This window comes from Stomoxys calcitrans, chromosome 5 (assembly GCF_963082655.1).
Source record: "Stomoxys calcitrans chromosome 5, idStoCalc2.1, whole genome shotgun sequence".
Lineage (NCBI taxonomy): Eukaryota > Metazoa > Arthropoda > Insecta > Diptera > Muscidae > Stomoxys > Stomoxys calcitrans.
This window is the reverse complement of record NC_081556.1, coordinates 81987271-82009283: the sequence shown is the minus strand read 5'-3', so window position 1 is coordinate 82009283 and position 22013 is coordinate 81987271. Positions and strand designations below refer to the sequence as shown.

Here is a 22013-nt window from a genome sequence, read left to right as displayed (position 1 = left end):
CAGCCTCTCAATAAACCCGAGAGCGACAAGCCTTTTATTAATAAAAGCCCTCAAAGAGAGTATTGGTTTGCCAGAAATGCCGATGGCCTAAGCATTCGAAGATTAAAAGCCCTCAAAGAACGTATTGGTTTACCAGAGAAAGTCGATGGCCTAAGCAATCGAAGATAAAATAAGTACGGCCTTGTTGACCGGAAACAAGTGTCTTTGTCAAAAGCCCCTGCAGACTAGTCGTTTGTCGGCTAGTGGAGCCTGGCGCAGCTCCACCAATACAAAGACGATGAAGAGGATCACTGTTAGAATAATCTGATAAATAGATCTGTGATGGAGTGATCTATAGGCCTTGTTAACCATTGCCATTAATCTGCTATCTAAGAGGATGTAGAGATCTACTATTGTTTCTATCCGCATGGGGTTCTCAATGTAGACCCTTTGAACCATCCATGTAACATGATCTTCCAGATGGCAATACTAGGGTTCCGTAAATCCAAGACAGCAGTGTCTCGCACTCGACCTCAAGTGTCGTCGCAGACATCCGATCGGAAACCTCTTCCATTTTTTCTAGGTTTCTTAACGTCGCCTCGATTATACCGCGATGGTATGACCTTCTCCTATCCTCTATCCATTCTCCCATCGCCATTCCGTTCTCCCACTCTCATAGCCGCAATGGCTGCCTCACACTCAATTTTTGTGTCTATGGGTCGGGTATTTAGAACAGTCCCTAGTACCCTAGCCCTTTAGGGCGTGGTCCTCATCGCAGCGCGTATACCAAGACAACATGTTCTCTGAACCTGTTGTATTATCCTTACGTTGCACTTTTTCCACATCGCAGTCTTCCAAACTACTGAGGCATAAGTAGGTATTGGTCTAATCGCGCTCGTGTAGAGCCATTGAACTATCCTCGGCCCGTCTAGATAGTGCCCAATATTTGTGACCCTTCTCGGTAAGCTCCTGAATGTGAAACTTCCAATTCATTTACCTGTCCAATATCACATCTATGAATTTGACCTTGTCAGATGTCGAAATCGTTCTATTGAGGAAACGTGATGCGCTACATTGGCCAACCTTTGCCTTCCTCGTGAACAAGCTGACTTCGATCATTTTATACCCTCCACCATAGGATGGGGGTATATAATTTCGTCATTCTGTTTGTAACTACTCGAAATATTCGTCTGAGACCCCATAAAGTATATATAATCTTGATCGTCGTGACATTTTATGTCGATCTAGCCATGTCCGTCCGTCTGTCTGTCGAAAGCACGCTAACTTTCGAAGGAGCAAAGCTACCGCTTGAAATTTTGCACAAATACTTCAAATTAGTGTAGGTCGGTTAGGATTGTAAAGGGTGATTTTTTTGAGGTTAGGATTTTCATGCATTAGTATTTGACAGATCACGTGGGATTTCAGACATGGTGTCAAAGACAAAGATGCTCAGTATGCTTTGACATTTCATCATGAATAGACTTACTAACGAGCAACGCTTGCAAATCATTGAATTTTATTACCAAAATCAGTGTTCGGTTCGAAATGTGTTCATTCACCGTAACGTTGCGTCCAACAGCATCTTTGAAAAAATACGGTCCAATGAATCCACCAGCGTACAAACCACACCAAACAGTGCATTTTTCGGGATGCATGGGCAGTTCTTGAACGGCTTCTGGTTGCTCTTCACTCCAAATGCGGCAATTTTGCTTATTTACGTAGCCATTCAACCAGAAATGAGCCTCATCGCTGAACAAAATTTGTCAAAATTTGAACACATTTCGAACCGAACACTGATTTTGGTAATAAAATTCAATGATTTGCAAGCGTTGCTCGTTAGTAAGTCTATTCATGATGAAATGTCAAAGCATACTGAGCATCTTTCTCTTTGACACCATGTCTGAAATCCCACGTGATCTGTCAAATACTAATGCATGAAAATCCTAACCTCAAAAAAATCACCCTTTAAATGGGTCATATCGGTCCATGTTTTGATATAGCTGCCTTATAAACCGATCTTGGGTCTTGACTTCTTGAGCCTCTAGAGTTCGCAATTCTTATCCGATTGATGGTTCAAATTGGTCCATAACCTGATCTATATAGGTCGGTTGGGATTGTAAATGGGCTATATCAGTCCATGTTTTGATATAGCTGGCATATAAATTGATCTTGGGTCTTGACTTCTTGGTCCTCCAGAGGGCGGAATTCTTGTCCGATTGGAATGAAACTTTGCACGACGTGTTTCGCTATGACTTCCAACAACTGTGCTAAGTAAGGTTCAAATCGCTTAATAACCTGATATAGCTGCCATATAAACCGATCTTGAATCTTGATTTCTTGAGCCACTAGAGGGCACAATTCTTATCCGATTTGAATGAAACTTTGCACAAAGTAATTTGTAATGATATTCAACAACTGTGCACGTATGGCTCAAATCGGTTCATAACCTGATATAGCTGTCATATAAACCGATCTTGGATCCTAACTTCTTAAGCCTCCAGAGGGCGCAATTCTTATCCGATTGGAATGAAATTTTGCACGACGTGTTTCACTATGACTTCCAACAACTGTGCTAAGTAAGGTTCAAATCGGTCAATAACCTGATATAACTGCCATATAAACCGATCTTGAGAGCGCGCAATTCTCATCCGATTTGGTTGAAATTTTGCATGAAGTGTTTTGTTATGATTTCCAATAACTGTGCTATATGTATGGCGCAAATCGGTACATAACCTGATATAGCTGCCATATAAACCGATCTGGGATCTTGACTTCTTGAGCCTCTAGACGGCGCAATTGTCATCCGAATTGGCAGAAATTTCGCATGAGGTGTTTTGTTATGACTTCCAATAACTGTAGTAAGTATGGCGCAAATCGATGTATAACCTGATATAGCTACCATATAAACCGATCTGGGATCTTGACTTCTTGAGCCTCTAGAGGTCGCTATTCTCATCCGATTTGACTGAAATTTTGCACGTAGTGTTTTGGTATCACTTCAAGCAACCGTGTTAAATATGATTTAAATCGATTCTTAATCTGGTATAGCTGCCATATAAACCGATCTTGAATCTTGACTTCTTGTGCCACTAGAGGGCGCAATTCTTATCCGATTTAAATGAAATTTTGCACGAAGTATTTTGTTATGATATCCAACAACTGTGCCAAGTATGGCTCAAATCGGTCCATAACCTGATATAGCTGTCATATAAACCGATCTGGGGACTTGACTTCTTGAGCCCCTAGAGGGCGCAATTCCTATCCGATTTGCCTGAAATTTTGCATGAGGTGTTTTGTTATGACTTCCAATAACTGTACTAAGTATGGCGCAAATTGGTATATAACCTGATATAGCTGCCATATAAAACGATCTGGGATCTTGACTTCTTGAGCCTCTAGAGGGCGCTATTCTCATACGATTTGTACAACGGCTTCTCTCATGACCTTCAACAAACGTGTCTAATATGGTCTGAATCGATCAATAGCTTGATACAGCTCCCATATAAACCGATCTCCCGATTTTGCTTCTTGAGCCCCTACAAGGCGTTATTCTTATCCGAATGAACTGAAATATTATACAATAGCATATTCTTATTCAATATTCTTTGTTTGCCTAAAAAGAGATAATGCGCATAGAACTCGACAAATGCGATCTATGGTGGAGAGTATATAAGATTCAGCCCGGCCGAACTTAGCATGCTCTTACTTGTTTGGGTTAACACTGAGACCCCTAGGTCTAGCCTAGTCGTATGCCATCTCCAAGTCCCTTTCGGCCCTTCGGCATAACTGGTTCGGATCCTTACCCCCCAGAAGTGTTATAACATCGTCTGCGTAGCAGACTGGTCAGCAATCAGCATCCGTAACAGGTTATTTATGGTAGTCACCCACAGGAATGACGATTTATGTCACGGGACCCACAATTTATCCACCTGTTCCTTAGCATATGGTTTATCCAGTTTCTAAGTACCCGACCCACCTGGTAATGGTCTAAGGATTGGATTAATGTGTCGGTCTGCACATAGTTAAACGCCACCTCGATGTCAATGCATACCGCCAATGTGTACGTCTCGAAGAATTCTTCAATTTTATGCACAACCTCGTGCAGGTCAGTTATTGTTTTGAAAAACTTTTTTTGATAACTTGGACTACTTATATTCGCTGTGTATAAGTTCCAACACGGGCATATAAAACATCCAGTGCTTATAAAATATCTGGGAAGAAGGACGTTTTTGCAATGGTCAAACGAAAACATTCAAATCAAAGATGGCCTTGATGTTTCCCAATTCTATAAAATAAAGTTTGACAAAACACTTTTTTCCTTATTACACACAGAAAGAGGTATACACAAAAAGGGTCTATAGAATTGATATATTTTGAATAGAAATACATACTGCAAGATAAAAACAATGCCTCCAAAAAGAAAAGCAAAAGCAGACAAGGATACTTCCACAAAATCTCCCAAAAAGGCAATAGGGAAAATCAAAAATTCTAGTAAAAAGGATATGAAAACAAAGGTGACCAGCTCTGGTAATAATCAAAGATCAAATTTGGAAACCAAACCTACCGAGCCCATTCAATGGCCATCTCACAATGAGGAAGGCCGAAGAAAACGTTTCAGCGATGACTCAATATCTATAGCTGAAGTAACAATTCAAAGACCATCAATAGCCAAACGATTGCGTTTATCCGAAGCAAATCCTTTGAAAAAAGCCATCGAGGAACTTGTTATGGAAGATGAAGCAAGTTCAGAATCCGAGTATGCAGAGATCGAATATGAAACTTCAAAAGAATCAGTCATTACTGATGTGGAGCAAATTTTAGTTATGCCATCTTTTTCCGACGAGGAGGATAGCGAATCTATTCGAAGCGAACTAGAAAAAGTCCCTGATTTCTTTGAAAACTTTGGTGATATTCCCGATTTGGAGCAGGTTTCTATTGATTTGTCAGCGGATATTGTCAAAGATGTTACACCAAAAGCTGAAGTCTTTGGGCTACCGGATATGGGAACATTTGTTAATCCCTTGACTGGACAAGTGTCTAGCTCATCCAATGAAACATTACAGCAACCGATTGTAATGCCAGAAGTGAAAAAAGCTGCTAAACCTACGATCCCCGGTTTTGAGGATGCCGAAGAGGAGACAACCGCATCCAGCGACCTGGGTTCAGTGTTTATCGCTCTTATGTCTGACCAAGAACTACCAGAAGATTCCATCGTCCAAAAGATTGCCTCAGCCGAAGATGTGCTAACCCAATTTATTGCCTTGGATACCCAAGCTCGTGTCGAGGTTTTAGAGGAAATTGATGCAGACACCTTGGCTAGAGAAGAGGCTGCCCGCTTGCTACATCAACAGACCTCTGAGTTTATTCATGACCTCATCGATCAAGCTGTAGAAAAGGCAGAATATATTGATTCAAGAGTTATACTGAGAAAAAATCTCGATAAGCGAAAACTTCTGAAAGAATTGCATGAAAAACTTGCAAGTCTAGAAATCGAACGTCGAGGGCAACAATTTCTGAATCGTAAATGCGTAGAATATTTTCGCCGTAAACGCTCTTTGCGCCCCATTATGAGTGACAATCGAAAAACCTTTAAACAAGTCAAAAAGAAATACGAAGCTGCAATCGGCGGTTTAGATAGGTGGCTGATACGTGAACAAGAAGTAAAAACCCTAACTCAACAAAACTTGGGCACTCTAGCAGAAAAGCTCGAAGAGGTAAGAGTACATTCCACGGAGGGAATTACCAATTTAGAGGAATTGATTGCAAACTCATTGAGAAGGGAAAATTTCGATAAGCTGCCAGTGGTGGTAGAAAATTGTCTATTGAGAATGAATTCTGTACGCAAGGAAATTTCCAAAGTCCTCTTTCAGTTAATACAGAAACAACACGATATGGCCACCTTGGTAGAGGTAGGTTATAAGCTAAATTTCCAAATGAAAAATAATTAATTACTTAATTTTGTTTATTAACTTCAGAAATTGCGAAGACTGGAGGATTTGGGCAATGGTTTAAGCATGCGTAACTTGGAGACAATAGATACTGAAACACAGGCCTTGGACAAGAAAATTGCAGGTAAGAATTGAAATGACCTCTGTCGAATATATTACCTCCCTCTGTAGTAAGGTGATGACGGATGAAACTGAAGGGCTTTAATAATAACAGTATTCTTAGATTTGTCTTATGTGGCAGCAGGCTCGGGATAGTGTCGGGAATTTATGATTCCTCTAACACTGGGTATTCTTCTGTATAGATTGGAGTTGGCAATGAGTCGTTGCGGCAGCCGATGTGCTACTTGAAGGGCTATGTTTCAGCCAAATCCATTCTTGAAGACGGGCTTGACGGAGGATTAACTCCTGGCGGACTCAGAAGGCGAGACTTACGCAACAGTGGTGGAAATTCCGAATCCTGACTTTGGTCCTGTTTCTGCAGATAAATTTTCACCATTGTAAGGCCGCTTCGGCGGCACTAATAGTTCCTCTGTGGCAGGAGGACTTGAGGTTGTCCTTATACAGGAACCTTGGGTGTGTGGAGGAATGGTTCGTGGACTAAGAATTAATGGATTTAAACTACTCAAGGGTACGGGGAATGAGAGACATCGAGCCTGTATTCTTGCAAAGAGCAATCTAAATGTTTTTCTTCTTCCGTCGCTTAACACTCCTGAATCTTCAGTGTTAGACAGCTTTAAAATGAATAAGTCTCACGTCGTAGGTGTCACACGATTCAGAGATTCCACCTTCAAGCATGCAGGGACATCACCAGTCATTCCCGGCATGGTATGACTATGAGCACCACATAGGTTTGAACTCTGAGCTCCGATTTGTGTGGTGTTCCCATTATCACGAGAAGCTCAGCTGAGAGCTACCATGTGCGTCAACAGGTTGCGGATAGTGGAATGGTTCGTATACAAAGTAGCTGCAATTGCAGTCGCGGATCATCAGCGATATCGAGTGGAGGATCTCAGTCAGAGGCCGCGAGGGATATGGGGAAGTTTGGATATCAACTAAAGGTATGAGCTGCGATTGTAATAAAAGGAATAAACCGACCTTAATCACAAGGAACAGGCAGGAGTTATTGGATGATATCCTTGTATCGGAAGGTAAAAGCAAAAGGATATGTGACTGGGAAGTGTCGATTGACCACAACTTCTCTGATCATCATTATATAAGTTTTAGTCTCGGAAATAATACTGATTTCGGCTAAACACAAGAAAGGCGTATTGGGATAAACTATGGCACACATTCTGCACGACTATCTCTTCTAGAACAGAAAAGGAAGTGGAATCTGGGGAGGACATCGACATAATGGTCAAGCGGATCACGAAGGCCCGGAATGACTAACTTGTGTCAGCATGTGCTACAACAATGGGGGTCAAATACACACACACTATTGCAAAAATTTGTGTACGTGCACAAGAACATAAGCCCATGGGCTTGGAATATTGCGCACTTTAGCACATGTGGCCATCACTGTTCTAGAGCCAAGCCAAGGGGCAAATAGCTACCGCCATGGTGGACCCCAGAACTGGTTGGTTGAAAGAAGGGCTGCAGAAAATTCTTCAATAGGGCGAAAGCCACAAGGGAATAATTGGGACGTCTATAAGACTGAGCTAAGAAAATACAAGGGCGTGCTAAGAAAGGCTCAGAACAAATCCTGTGAAGAATTCTGCAGATCCGTGGAGGATTCATCTGATACCTCTACGCTAAGGAAGATTCTATCGACGAAACCTATTACGGTGAGTTAAGAGAATGTAAGGACAAAGTATTGTGATCGTTCAATCGTTCATTCACATTTTACGGGAAATTCTCCAACGGACAACGTGGTGCCGAGGTTGTCACTGGTACGCATTCGTCGGAGGTTATTGGAGAAATTATGTCTTAGTAGAATATCTTTTGGGTGATAAAAAAAATGTGATTCTTAAATTGCCACGCCCTGATGATGTATCACCGGTGAATTACCAGCCGTGTCCTATAGACTGGCTCCTTGGCTTAGGGAGATATACTCTGCTTGTATCAGCATGTCGTATATACCTGTGGAATGGAGGGACATAAAGGTCTTTTCATTCCGAAACAGGAAAACCTTACCACGCGAAGGCGAAAGATTTTCGTCCTATTAGCCTATAACTTTATGCTGAAGACCCAAGACAGGTTGAAAATCGCCTGTCTCGGCAACGGCATCGTATAGTAAAGGGTAGTCAACTGAAACAGCCCTTCCCGACACATTCAAACATGAAGAAGCTCGAGTTTCCAGGCATCAGAGAATGTTTCATTTACTGAAAGCACAAAATACCTGGGTGTTTTGCTGGACAGGAAATCAAATCCAACATTTTGGAAAGAGCAAGAAAAGCACCTCTTTCCCTAAATTCCTGCAAGAGAGACATTGGCAAAAGTTTGGAGTTTAAACTGCATGTCATGCACAGGGTAAATACTGCATCTGTCAGACCTATATTGCTATATGATGTTGTAGTCTGGTGGACGGCACTTCAAAAGTCCACCTACTGTTCAATACTGAATCGGATCGAAACAATGACTTGTTTGCGCATCACAGCCGCACTGAGGACGACACCATCTGAGGCACTGAATTTAATGCTACAGTTAATGCATCTGAATATGGTGGCTAGACAAATTGCTGCGATCCACTGCTGTGAGGCTAAGGGAGTTTTCTCTTGGGTCATGTGGCGGCTGCGGACACTGCGTTATCCTTGATACAATGTCCGATGATCCAGGCAGTGTGGATTACACTCTACCTGATAAAAACCTTGATAAAAAGTGCTGTACCACTATTCCTGATAGAACCGATTGGAACTACGATATCTCTGGTAATAGAAGTAACATAGACTTCTATACAGATGGCTTCAAACTAGACGAGCAGGTCGAATTTAGGGTGTACTCTGAAGAACTAGGACTGGTCATAACTGGTCCAGCCGAGATCTTTACAATTAAATAAGTGGTGGATTGGCTTTGATATAATGTCATAACGACGATTGGCATAACTACTTCTCAGACAACTAAACAGCCATTAAATCTCTGGGGAACCTAGTAGATCTGAATTCAAAACCCGGCCTCAACTGTAGCAGATCTCTCAACGAGGTAACTGAACAGTTCAAAAATCACCTGTTCTGGGTGCCGGGTCCCAGAGTTATTCCAGGGAATTGTAAAGCAGACGAGCTTGCGAGACCAGGTAATACCATATTTATTCCATTGAAACTGAAATTTGTGGGTATGGCTCTAGCGACATGTAAGCCATGTCGGGCCAGGATCAGACACGAAAGGTAACGAATGCCAGATGATCCCAAGAGTGGGTTGTGAACTTTTCAAAATTATGTGGTCTAATCTAGACTTGAAGAGGTTTACCGCTTTGTTTTGTGGCTGGAACAGACGTGTCCGTCATGACAATTCTCTGTCTGACCGGAAAACATGCTGACAGACTGCAGGTTGCAGTAGTGACTTTTGCAGGAGCTGCGAGGACGTCGAAAAGAAGAGGCTATAGAGCATCTGCCCTGTGTTTGTCGCGCACCGACAGTCAAAAGGAGTTCCACTTCTGGTTCTCATTTCTTTGAGAACTTGTCAGATATAGCGGATGAGAACATTCGCAAATTGTTGAGATTTTAAAGCGATCTCGATGGTTTAACTTAGGGAACATCTTTCTTCTCATATTTCTGTAATGAACGAAAACGCCTAAGTGAGTCTGATGGCAGGCTGCCACTTAAACCTAACCTAGGTTAAGATAGGTTAAAGTTACCTCTAAAAAAAAATTTAAGTTAGGAATTCCTTGCTACTTACAAAATCCTTAATTGTTTTCAATACCACTCCCCAAAGTTGGTTCATGTCTGGTATTATGTCTCCACCTAAGTGCCGGTACCATTAGACGCGAAAGCCGGGCAATGAGAAAGAAAATGCTCCAACGTCTCATCATCTTCCCCGCATGCCCTACACATGCTATCACTTGCCGCACCGATTTTACATAAGTGAGCTCGTAGTCAAATCGTATGCCCTTCCATTTCCCCTTACTCCATTATGGCACGGCACCCAAACGATGCGGATTTTGCCATCCTCAGAAAAGGCGTTAATCTCCTTCTTACACTGCAAGACTGTTCGTGACCTTACCGTCCTGGTTGTTATTGCCCTTATGGCAATTTTACTGTCGGGAAAAATGTTCACACACGACGTCCTCGCGTAAGCACTACAACACTCACGCATTCCGTGATCGCCAGGACCGTATTATGGACAAAATTTGCAAATTTTGCCAATGAACATTCCACTACGGAACAGAGGCAAACTTCTCACATATCAATGAGTGCAGTCGGATTCAAGTTTAAGCTCAATGATAAGGGGCCTCCTTTTCATAGCCGAGTCCGAACGGCGTGCCGCAGTGCGACACCTCTTGGAGAGAAATTTTACATGGCATAGTATCTCACCAATGTTGCCAGCATTAAGAGGGGAAAACTACCGCAGAAAATTTTTTCTCATGGTCACGCCAGGATTCGAACCTAGGCGTTCAACGTCATAGGCGGACATGCTATCCTCTGCGCTACGGTGGCCCGTACTATGGACAGGTAGTCTAAAACAGACCTCAGCACCTGAGTTCTCAATGTAAACCGCCAATCTGTCCTCTACCTTTGATCCATCCGTGTAACATGATCTTCCAGATGGTAATACTAGGATTCCGTCAATCCAAGACTGTGCCGATGGCAGCAGTGACTCGCACTCGACTTCAAGGTTCATCTCAGGTATCCGATCGGAAACCTCTTCCCTTCCTTCCAGGTTTCCTATCGTCGCCTCGATTATACCGCGATGGTATAAGCAGCTCCCATCCTCAATCCATTCTCCCATAACGCTTTAAGTCTCATAGCCGCAGTGGCTGCCTCACACTTAATCTGTATGTCAATGGGTCGGATATCTAGAAGTCTCTAGTTCCCTAGTGGGTCTTCATCGCTCTGCCTATGCCAAGACAACATGTTCTCTGAACCTGTTGTATGGTCCTTATGTTGCACTTTTTTCTCCATAGCAGTCCACCAAACTACTGAGGCGTAAGTAAGTACTGGTCTAATCACGCTCCTGTAGAGCCAGTAGACTATACTCGAATTCAGGCCCCATTTCGAGCCTACGGCCCGTCTACATAGTGCCCAACATCTGTGTGCCTTCTCAGTATGCTCCTGAATGTGACACTTCCAATTCAGTTTCCTGTCCAAGATCACACCTAAGTATTAGACTTTGTCAGATATCGAAATCGACTTATTGAGGAAACGTGGTGCGTTAAATTGGCCCACCTTCGTCTTCCTCGTGAACAGGCATATTTCAGCCTTCTCTGGGTTAACATTGAGACCTATAGCTCGTTGGGATCCTTACCACTTAGAAGTATTATAACATCTTCTGCGTAGCAGACGGGTTCAAATCCCTCCTTAGCCAGCATCCGTAATAGGTCATTTATGTTGGTCACCCATAGCAATGGCGATAAAATGCGCCCCTGTGGCGTGCCCTATGCCACTTTCTCCCTTATATTTATGCCATGGGTAACACAATTTATCCACCTGTTCCTTAGCATATGGCATTCTGACATAGGCATGCTGTTTGTATGTGAGCAGATCGCTGGATGTCCTACTCTTTATCATGGTGTCCACAATACGTTCCATGGTTTTGAGTAGAAAGGATGTAAGGCTTATGGGTCTGTATGCGCCTTTGGTGTCGCATAACTTACCTTGCCGGGCTTGGGTATAAACATCAACCTTGCCTCCTGTCAGTCTTTCGGAGTATATGCAAGTCCTAGGTACGCTGTGAAAATTTTGGCCAGACGAGGCGCCAGATAGTCTGCCTCTTCCTGTAGTAACGCCGGAAATATTGGTATCAACGAGACACATAGGACTACAAGCTCACTTATGTAAAGTTGTTGCGAGCTTACTTATGTAAAGTCGGTGCAGCATGTGCAAGGCATGCGGGGAAGATGATGAGACATTGTAGCATTTCTTTTGTCATTGCCCGGCTTTCGCGTCTAACAGATACCGGTACTTGGTTGGAGACACAATACCAGATATGAACCAACTTAGGGGAGTGGTATTGAAAACAATTAAGGATTTTGTAAGTAGCACGGAATTCCTAACAAGCCGATTACTGGCTTAGGTGTATGTCCATAGTGGCATGGGGCGGATTAATATCTGCACCCTCTTTTCAACCTAACCTAACCTAAGCTATTCCATGAGGTCCGGGTGACTTTAACGGTTTGAAGCTCCTCAAGGATTCCTTCACCATAAATTCTGCTATTTTAAACCTTCGATGAACGTCATTATTCCAAGATTCCGATGTCTCCGTGAGTCCGTGGGTTTTCATCCTCAACATGTCCTCCTTTGTCTCCGCTCTCAATCCCATGTCGTCTACTAAAGTTCCAGTTTGGACATGGGTTTTTGAGAGACAGACACGTTTTGTCGATCTGGCAATCTTATTGTATTCCTTGAGCTGTGTGTAATACACATCCCAATAAACTTCCGTTTTTTTACGACGTGCCCTGTTAAAAAGTTCGCTGACCTCTTTCCCAACATTGCGAATCTCCCCGGTCATCCAGGGTTTTTCTGGGGCTAATTTCCTTTCCTGAAGAGGACAAAGGACCTCACCAGTGCAGTCGTAATCCTGTTGACATTTTCGTCAATGTCTACTATGCTTGGACAATCTAAACCTATGCACAAAATTGTATCAGACTTAGTTATTTTATTTATCTCCACCTGCGTACTATACAACAATTTTTTCTTTGTTCTCTTTCTAATTTAGAACGTAATTCGGAAATCAATAAACTTAAATATCGTTTTCACAATGATATACATGGCATCGATCATTTCAAGAAGAAACAAAAAGGCCTTCTGGAAATCATCAACCGTAAGCGACAACATCTCCAAGAAATGAGAGCTGAGAAACAAAGGCTTCGAGAGGTGATATTTAGGCGTAAATTTGAGTGTTCTGAAATTCGCAAGAATTTTCAAGATATGAGTTTCCAATCGGGTCTCTTGGATAACGCGGTTCTAATGAAAGACTACGATGTCACTGAACAAAATTTAAGTGTCTTAAGCCAACGCGTAAATCTTTTGAAAACAAATGTCAATCAGTTGAATGCGAAAATTGAGATCTTGGAATCGCACTGTAAATGAAACGTTATGCTTGTATGATCCTTTAAACTAAGTATTTCAACCAAAGCAACAGAGCAAAAATCTTCCAAATCAATAGAGAAGGGCATCTAGCCAATAGGTTGCCACACATTGGGTAGTTAATAGGTATTTACACGGTAAATTTTCAATAAATACCCAATGTGTAGATTCCCGTCTCTGCATCAAGTTAAAATTTATATAAATTGTCCAATAAATAATTGCTGGTCATTTTCATATTGGAAACTAGTTCTAGCAAACATTCAAACTTTACCGCTGAACCATACAGATAGTCCCGGCACTGAATAGCTGTGAGCACCACACAGGCTGGAACATTGAGGTCCGATCAGTGTGGTGGTCATCACTGTCACGAGAAGCTAAGCTGCGAGCTATCGGGCGCGTCCATAGGTTGCGGATAGTGGAATGCTCCATACGGAGTAGCTTCAACGGCAGTCGCGGACAATCAGCAACATCAGGGGAGAGTCTCAGTGAGCAGCCGGGTGGCACCGGCTCTTGCACAAATACTGAGTACCTATAATGCTCGATATGACAAGGCGAGTTATTGGCACCTTTAAATAACCAATGGTAGACCACCCGTGGCGCAGAGGTTTGTATGTTCGCCTATGACGCCGAACGCCTGGGTTCAAATCCAGGCGTGAACATCAACAAAATTTTCAACGGTGGTTATCCCCTTACCATATCTTGTAATAACTGCCAAGGTTTCATAAATAGTGTATTTTTTACTGGAGACCCCCGCGTCGCAGAGGTTAGCATATCCGCCTATGACGCCGAACGCCTGGGTTAAAATTCCGGGTTAAACATCAAAAAATTTCAAACGGTGTTTACCCCTTACTTATGCTGGCTACATTTGTAAGGCATCTAGCCATGTTAAAACTTCTCTATCAAGTGGTGTCTCAATGCGGCACGCCGTTCGGACTCAGCATAAAAAAGGAGGCCCCTAATCATTGAACTTAAACTTTAATCGGACTGCACTCATTAATATGAGAGAAGCATCCCCTGTTCCTTAATGGAATGTTCATGGGAAATTTAGTTAATAGTAAATAAACAATGGCCTCCCTGTTCCCACGGGGATCGGTCCTTTGGACTGGAACGAGCTTGCTCACCTACAAAAGCTTGACGAGGATCGCCACCTCCACATGAAAATGTGGCTAAAACATCCACAACAGATAGTTTGCATATGTCCTCATTAAGGTAGGTCAATTTGCAAATGCCGAAAACGCCCAACAGTCGGTTGCAAAAGCCGAAAAAATCCGTGAGTAGAAAACTAAATTCAAGATTGTAGGTTGTAAGAATAAACTTTTTAAAAATTCCATATAAACTGATTTTCCGAGATAGCCCTTAAAAGTAAGAAGTTCTTTAGAACTTCACTGACGACATGGCTTTGGCAGAGTATATCGATAGCTGCTCGTTTTGAACGATGGAATTACGAGATATCATTACCGCCGATCACTTTATACCAGTAGGTCGGTTATCCCAGGCGAGACCCAATTTCCTTGCGAAGTCGGCGAAACTCGCATACGAGCGTAATGTTGTTTTGTCGCTCCGTTCCCAATGATCCTAGAATCAGGGAGTCAATATGGTAATCAACGAATATAAGCGGAATTTATGCCTACAACACTTGAAGCACTGTAACTTAAGTGCTGGTTTTGGTAAGCTGTGTTGTACTCTCCCTCGAATCGAATCGAGGTCGACCAGGTCGAACTTCGCGTATACATGTAAACCATCTTTCGTCATAATCGGGTGAAAAATGCATAATTTATATAAGAAATGCAGCTATAAGAAAATATGGTCCGACTTGGACCAAATTCGGCACGGAAATTGAGTGGTCCAATAAAAACAAGTCATTGTTCAATTTTGTAGAACAAAATATTCGCCTTTTTGGTAGTTATATCCAAATATAGACCGATCTCAACCATATACGACACGGATGTCGAAAAGCCTAACAAGGCAATGAGTCAAATTTGAGCGAAATCGTATTATAAATGCGGCTTTTATTGGCCCAAGACCTTAAATCGAGAGATCGGTCTATATGGAAGCTATTAGGTTGTCCAAAAAGTAATTGCGGATTTTTTAAAAGAAAGTAAATGCAATTTTTATAAGACTTAGAATGAATTTTAATCAAATATACTTTTTTTACACTTTTTTTCTAAAGCAAGCTAAAAGTAACAGCTGATAACTGACAGAAGAAAGAATGCAATTACAGAGTCACAAGCTGTGAAAAAATTTGTCAACGCCGACTATATGAAAAATCCGCAATTACTTTTTGGGCAACCCAATATATTCAAATCTGGACCGATCTGGGTCAAATTGAAGAATTTTGTCGAAGGGCCTAACACAACTCACTGTCCCAAATTTTGGCGAAATCGGTCTATAAATCCACCTTTTATGAGCCCAAGACATATAATCGCGAGATCGGTCTATATGGCAGCTATATCCAAATCTGAACCGATCTGAGCCAAATTGCAAAAAGATGTTGGGGGGCCTAACGCAACTCATCGTCTTAAATTTCGGGGACATCGAAAAATAAATGCGCATTTTATGGGTCTAAAACCTTAAATCGAGAGATCGGTCTATATGGCAGCTATTTTCAAATCGGGACCGATCTATGCCAAATTGAAGATGGATGTCAAGTAGTCTAACACAACTTACTATCCCAAATTTTGGTAAAATCGGACAATAAATGTGCCTTTTATTGGCCCAAGACCTTCGAGAGATTCGTCTTTATGGCAGCTATATCCAAATCTGGACCAATCGGGGCCGAATTGCAGATGGGTGTCAAGTGGCCTAGCACAACAAAATCGGATAATAAATGTGGCTTTTATGAACCTAAGACCTTAAATCGGCGGATCGGTCTATATGGGGGCTATATTAAGATATAGTCCGATATAGCCACTCTTCAAACTTAACCTGTCTAATGATAAAAAAAAAGAATTTGTGCAAAGTTTGAGCTTAATATCTCTATTTTTAAAGACTGCAGCGTGATTTCAACAGACAGACGGACGGACATGGCTAGATCGTCTTAGATTTTTACTCTGATCAGGAATATATATACTTTATAGGGTCGGAAATGGATATTTCGATGTGTTGCAAACGGAATGACAAAATTAATATACCCACATCCTTCGGGATGAACCGGGCATCTCTTACCTCACTAAGTTCTTTAACCGTCTCCGGACGCTCAGTTAGATTCTCATGTCTAGAAAATTATCAAACTGATTACGCCTTTAAAGCCAGGAAATGGAAAGAGTGACTGTCGTCAGTAGCTAAGGCCATTTAGGCACTTTTAATGTGTAAACCAGGTCAAACCGTACCGTATAGATCCTCGTAACACTCTCGAAAGTTCACAATATGGTCCCATGGTTTTTCAATACATCGCCAACACGTTTCTTGGCCAGGTTATGTGGCTCATAACCTATCGAAGGCTTACGACACGGTTAGGTTACGTTACAGGACACGCGCCTGACAACTGCAGTTTCCAACCGCTTCACTTGGAGACCTCTGGTTCATTGTGTTCTTTCTGAAAATAAATGAAATAGGACATAAGAGAGAGAGAGAGAAAACTTTCGTTGAAGCCGAAAGAAGTCTCACCAACTTGAGCGCTGCCCCGTCAGCCATCCTAGACCCTTATATTGGCATATCAGATGCTCAACCGTCCCCAACTCCTCCTCATTCCCTGCAGAAATCCTCATCGTCATGTAAGCGATCTGACATTGAAGTAGCCGGTCAGGATTCCTACGTACAGTCCAAGGTAAAGCTTTCCAAGCGCGAGAACAATCGACGTCCTCTTTCCGGAAAACCTCGGCTACAGGGCCTCGGTAACTCTGCAGCCCACAACACCAGCCCCCGCCGAGTCAGCATATTCGTCAAATAGGAATCCGCCAACACAGAGGGAGGGGTTCACCATCGGAGTCACAGAGCCCAACCGCCACCCAAACTGAGGAGACACTGCACCCATTCAGAAGTGAATGGATGCAGTGTCACGAAAGAATTCAACAAAAACCCCTGACCGGTGCCTCCCATCAAACTTGGACACATCCGTGTAAACAGAGGGAGCAAAAAAGCCAGGACCAGGTCCAGATCGCCATCGACGAAAGATCCGCCGAACAAGTTCAAAGTTGTCAGATCAGATCATACAGCGATGCTCTCTAAGCTCTCCTACTCGTCACCGATATCAGCTCCGCGGCAATATCAGTACCTTCTACATCATAGCGCGTATAAGCTATTTGAGAGCCAAACACATGGCTCTTCGATTGGATATCAAGTTTGTTTTTTTTTTCACTCAAGCACCTTTCGTTTGAGCCCTATACTGTCGTGAATGGTCTATATCCTTTTGCGGGGTTTTGGGTGGCCCCCGGGGCAACAAAATTTCCAATAAATCGAATTACCAATCTCCGAGATCTGGTGTTTTTGAAAATAGGGTTAATAAGAAGGCTTTTGAAAGGAAGGATGGCACCTCAGATGTTTCGACTCAAATATCAATATTAATTTGAGTCCCATATTGCCATGGGCGGTAAATGTGAACTGTTTGTAGGGTGTTTTGGGGATGGGGCGCCCTCCGGCTCTTTGCCTTGAAAATAGATGTCAAATTCGTTCTTTACTCCTAAATACCGTTGATTTGAGCCCCATATTACCATAGTCGGAAATAAAGTTCAGTTTAGGGGGTGCTTTAGGGTGTACCCCTAAACACTTGGCTCCAAAATTGGATATTAAATTCGTTTTCTACTCTGAAATATTTTTCATTTGAGTCCCATATAGCCGTGTTCTGCTAATATGCCCATTTGGAGGGTTTTTGGGGGGTGGAGAAACCAGCGATTACATGGACTTAATTTTTTTTGTTATATATAATCTACTTCCGAAGTCCTTACATTTGAGTCCCATATTGACATGAATATCCAATATATCTGTTTGGGACAGTTTTGAGGTTGGGGCGGCACGCTGGGTACTTAGACTTAAATTGTAATACCATATTACTATTCTTCCCAGTGTACCACACACTGCTTCCACAACAACAACAACTATTCTTCTCTCCAATACCTTTCGTCTGATACCCATATTGTTCCGATTGGTCCACCTCTTCCAATATCAAATAATTATATAGCCTATGTTTTCTTTCGGATCAATCTACACAATCCGTGAAAATTTTAAGAATATCCGTTCAGCCGTTTTGGATTCTACGGAACAAACAAACCGAGTCCCATATAGTCATAATTGGTTAATGTGCCCATTGGAGCGTTTTCGGGAATTGGTGCGACCCCCTATACTTCAATCTGATTTTGTATGCTAGATACGAAATCAACTCCCGAATACTTTTCATTTAAGCCCCATATTGATATGAACGTTAATTTGTCTGCTTGGAGGAGTTTTGGGGTTAGGACGACGTCCTGGGAACTTGGTCCAAAGGATCAATCGCCATTATTTAAAGGCGTCAATAACTCGTCTTGTCATATCTAGCATCTTAAGCATTCAGTATTTGTGCAAGAGCCGGTGCCTACCGGCCTCTCACTGAGACTCCCCGCTCGATACCGATGATTTTCTGCGACTGCCGTTGTTGCTACTCCGTATGGAGCATTCCACTAAACGCTGCCTGTGGACGTGCCCGGTAGCTCACAGCTAAGCTTCTCATGACAGCAATGAACACAAATTGGTGTGGTGCTTACAGCTATCCCGTGCCTTTACAGGTGCCCGGCACATGCTACCAAAGGCCGGTGAGTGTTAAACTATGCAGTGCCAGATTGGACTCGCCAGCTAAGCCACACCCAGTGAAATTAGACCCAAACGTTTGTAGCTAAGTGACTGATTTATGGAAATACGATAGCGGAAACAGTTAACAGTTTCTGAGTGCATGTCATTTTTGGAGACCATTCATCGCTCATAGAACCTGACGATATAAACCATCTTAAGCAAACCAAAGTAGTACTGGTTCAACTATGTATGCTCTGGCAGCTAATGCGTGTGCCGCCTGTAACTAAAGACCACATCACATATATCACCTGTTCACTTACCTAGCCAATCCAACTAACTCTTCACTCCCAGATCACTTTGGATGCACTACACTCGTGGCGAGTTGGAAAGTTCCTAAATCAGGATATTTAAGAGAACCGAGAAATTAAAACAAGGATGATACTACACTTTGTTACGAAAACACTGCACTCCTCTCCCTATTATTACAATGCTTTGAATCATTAGAAGTAAACAAATATGATAAACTGTACTTATTTATTAGCTCACAGGTGTAATATTCATCGCATTGGCAGAAATTCACCACACCACTTTTCTGACCGGCCATTGTCATACAGTATGGCAACATTGCTTGCAAAAATATTAGCTAAACAGCTGTTTGTTGTGTGTCAGGAGTTTAACTCGTTGCAAGTTGCGGTTTGTGTTTCTTTTACCTGTGAAAGTTAAATAAAAGAAAGTGCATTTCTTTAATAATAAACAATTTGCGCAGTTTGAATTGCAAGTAAATATTTTACAACATGTTATTAGTATATTGTAATGAATAATGTATTGATTAATAATAAAATTGGTTAGAAGCCGCTCGGCTTGAAATGGCAATATGTTGGAGTTTATGGAATAGAACCGTTTGTTCAACTAGCAAGTACCACCATGCAGATGTGATGGCAATAAAACAAATTCTTAATAAGAAAATGCAATGTAATTGTTTTCGATATCCAAAGCAATTTTCTTTTGTTATCTTTTAAATTTTATTCTTCGGTGATGACTTTCACTTTCAATGGTGTGGCGATATATACATTCAAAGCCAAACAAAAGTGCTGGTCCCATTGTGTGTTGCTGGGGTTAATTGCCGTATAACCTCATCTTCTTGGATCCCATACTATTTTTAAGGAATATCCTTATCTGAGCAGACGATATATGTTTGACTCTAATGCACTCTAGCGTTAACGCCAATTTACCGCATAAAGAACATAACACAGCATAGGAAAATGTTCTCCAGATAACTGTTTGTGGTTAATGCGCTAGTTTTTGGTTTGAAATTCTTTTGACGTAAGCAATGATAAACACGACTAACATCTGGAATGCATTGTGTAAGTTGCATTGTTATGTGAAATTGCCTTATGTTAGGTTAGGTTCTGTTCCAGTTTATCTGTAGAATGATAAGTTGCATAAAAATATGTGATAAACACATCGCGATATAAACTCAAAAATGGCAAAAAATACTCGATTTTGAAAGCAACATTATTTAGAAGACTATTATCTACGACTAAAGAAGGCAAGTGTCCCAAGAACAGGATTAAACTATTTGTTCTAAGGGCTCTTGAAGCACATTTATATTAGATTCCATGACTTTCCGAAAAATTATCTTTGAAGCATAAACAGTTATCTGCTTTTTAATTATTTATGTTTTTATACCCTCCACCATAGGAAGGGGGTATACTAATTTCGTCATTCTGTTTGTAACACCTCGAAATATGCGCCTGAGGCCCCATAAAGTGTATATATTCTTGATCGTCATCTCATTTTAAGTCGATCTAGCCATGTCTGTCCGTCCGTCCGTCTGTCGAAAGCACGCTAACAATTCAAGGAGTAAAGCTAGCCTCTTGAAATTTTGCAGAAATACTTCTTATTAGTGTAGGTCGGTTGGGATTGTAAATGGGCCAAATCGGTTCATGTTTTGATATAGCTGCCATATAAACCGATCTTGGGTCTTGATTTCTTGAGCCTCTAGAGGGCGCAATTCTCATCCGATTTCACTCAAATTTTGCATGAGGTGTTTTGTTATGACTTACAATGACTCTGCCAAGTATGGCGCAAATAGTTGATAGTTGTTGTCATATAAACCGATCTGGGATCTTGACTTCTTGAGCCTCTAGAGTACGCAATTCTCGTCTGATTTGACTTAAATTTTGCCCCTGGTGTTTTGGTATCACTTCCAACAACTGCATTAATTATGGTTCAAATCGGTACATAACCAGATATAGCTGCCATATAAACCGATCTTGGGTCTTTACTTCTTGAGCCTCTAGAGGGCGTAATTTTCTTCCGATTTGGCTGAAATTTTGCATGACTGTGCTAAATACGGCGCTAATCGGTACATAACCTGATATAGCTGCCATATAAACCGATCTGGAATCTTGACTTCTTGAGCCTCTAGAGGGCGCAATTCTCATCCGATTTGGCAGAAATTTTGTACAAAGCCTTCTATCATCTCCCGATTTTGCTTCTCGAGCCCCTACAAGGGCGCAATTCTTATCCGAATGAACTGAAATATTATACAATGACTTCTACAATGTGCAGCATTCATTTATGGTCCGAATCGAACTACGACTTGATATAGCTCCAAAAGCATAACAGTTCTTATTCAATATTCCTTGTTTGTCAAAAAGAGATACCGCGCATAGTGCGATCCATGGTGAAGGGTATATAAGATTCGGCCGGGCCGAACTTAGCACGCTCTTACTTGTTAATCTCTAGATTCATACACAAAAATATGTTCTTAGCTATTTAACGATATTCCTTATTGCATTTTTGGTATCAAAAATCGCTTCACTAGTCTCAGCATAAATATTTTTAAATTTTTCTGTTAAAGTAGCCGTCTCCCCTGATATAGGTATTTATAATTAAATTGAAAAATTCATACATCATTAAAACTTATCTAATAACTTTTGAAATATTTTGGGTACATCCAGAGTGCCAGGGCTGAAAATTTTAGTCACGAATTATCTGTGTGCTCGTCTATCATTTTTGTAATTTGAAGATAAGAAGTAAAACAGGGAGTTCCCCAAAGCAGGGTGATATCTCCGGCACTGTTAAATATCCACCTTTCCTCTATTGCACCACCTCCAGACGGGTGCGTGAGATCGTATCATTTGCAGGACCCCACCCATTGTTGCTGCTTATTTCGCTGCAAGATGTTTGAAGATATCTGCCA

The 22013-nt window shown here is 41.8% G+C and overlaps 2 protein-coding genes across 3 annotated transcripts in view; both read left to right on the top strand.

Annotated features, from left to right (window-relative positions):
• Positions 1-4290: 4290 nt before the first annotated feature.
• Positions 4291-13348, top strand: LOC106088444 (girdin homolog). The gene is made up of 3 exons (XM_013253968.2): positions 4291-5888; positions 5955-6051; positions 12735-13348. Exons 1-3 carry the CDS (start codon positions 4386-4388, stop codon positions 13106-13108), a joined length of 1974 nt encoding a protein of 657 aa, XP_013109422.1. The 5' UTR covers positions 4291-4385; the 3' UTR covers positions 13109-13348.
• A 6037-nt stretch (positions 13349-19385) lies between these two features.
• LOC106088450 (prolyl endopeptidase) overlaps positions 19386-22013 on the top strand; it is a 38979-nt gene continuing 36351 nt past the window's right edge. The window contains exon 1 of one of the 2 annotated variants that reach the window (XM_059369623.1): positions 19386-19579. The gene's annotated coding sequence lies outside the window, so the exon portion shown is untranslated. Of the gene's footprint in view, positions 19584-22013 lie in introns of both variants that reach the window. The other variant, XM_013253973.2, reaches the window with a different exon arrangement.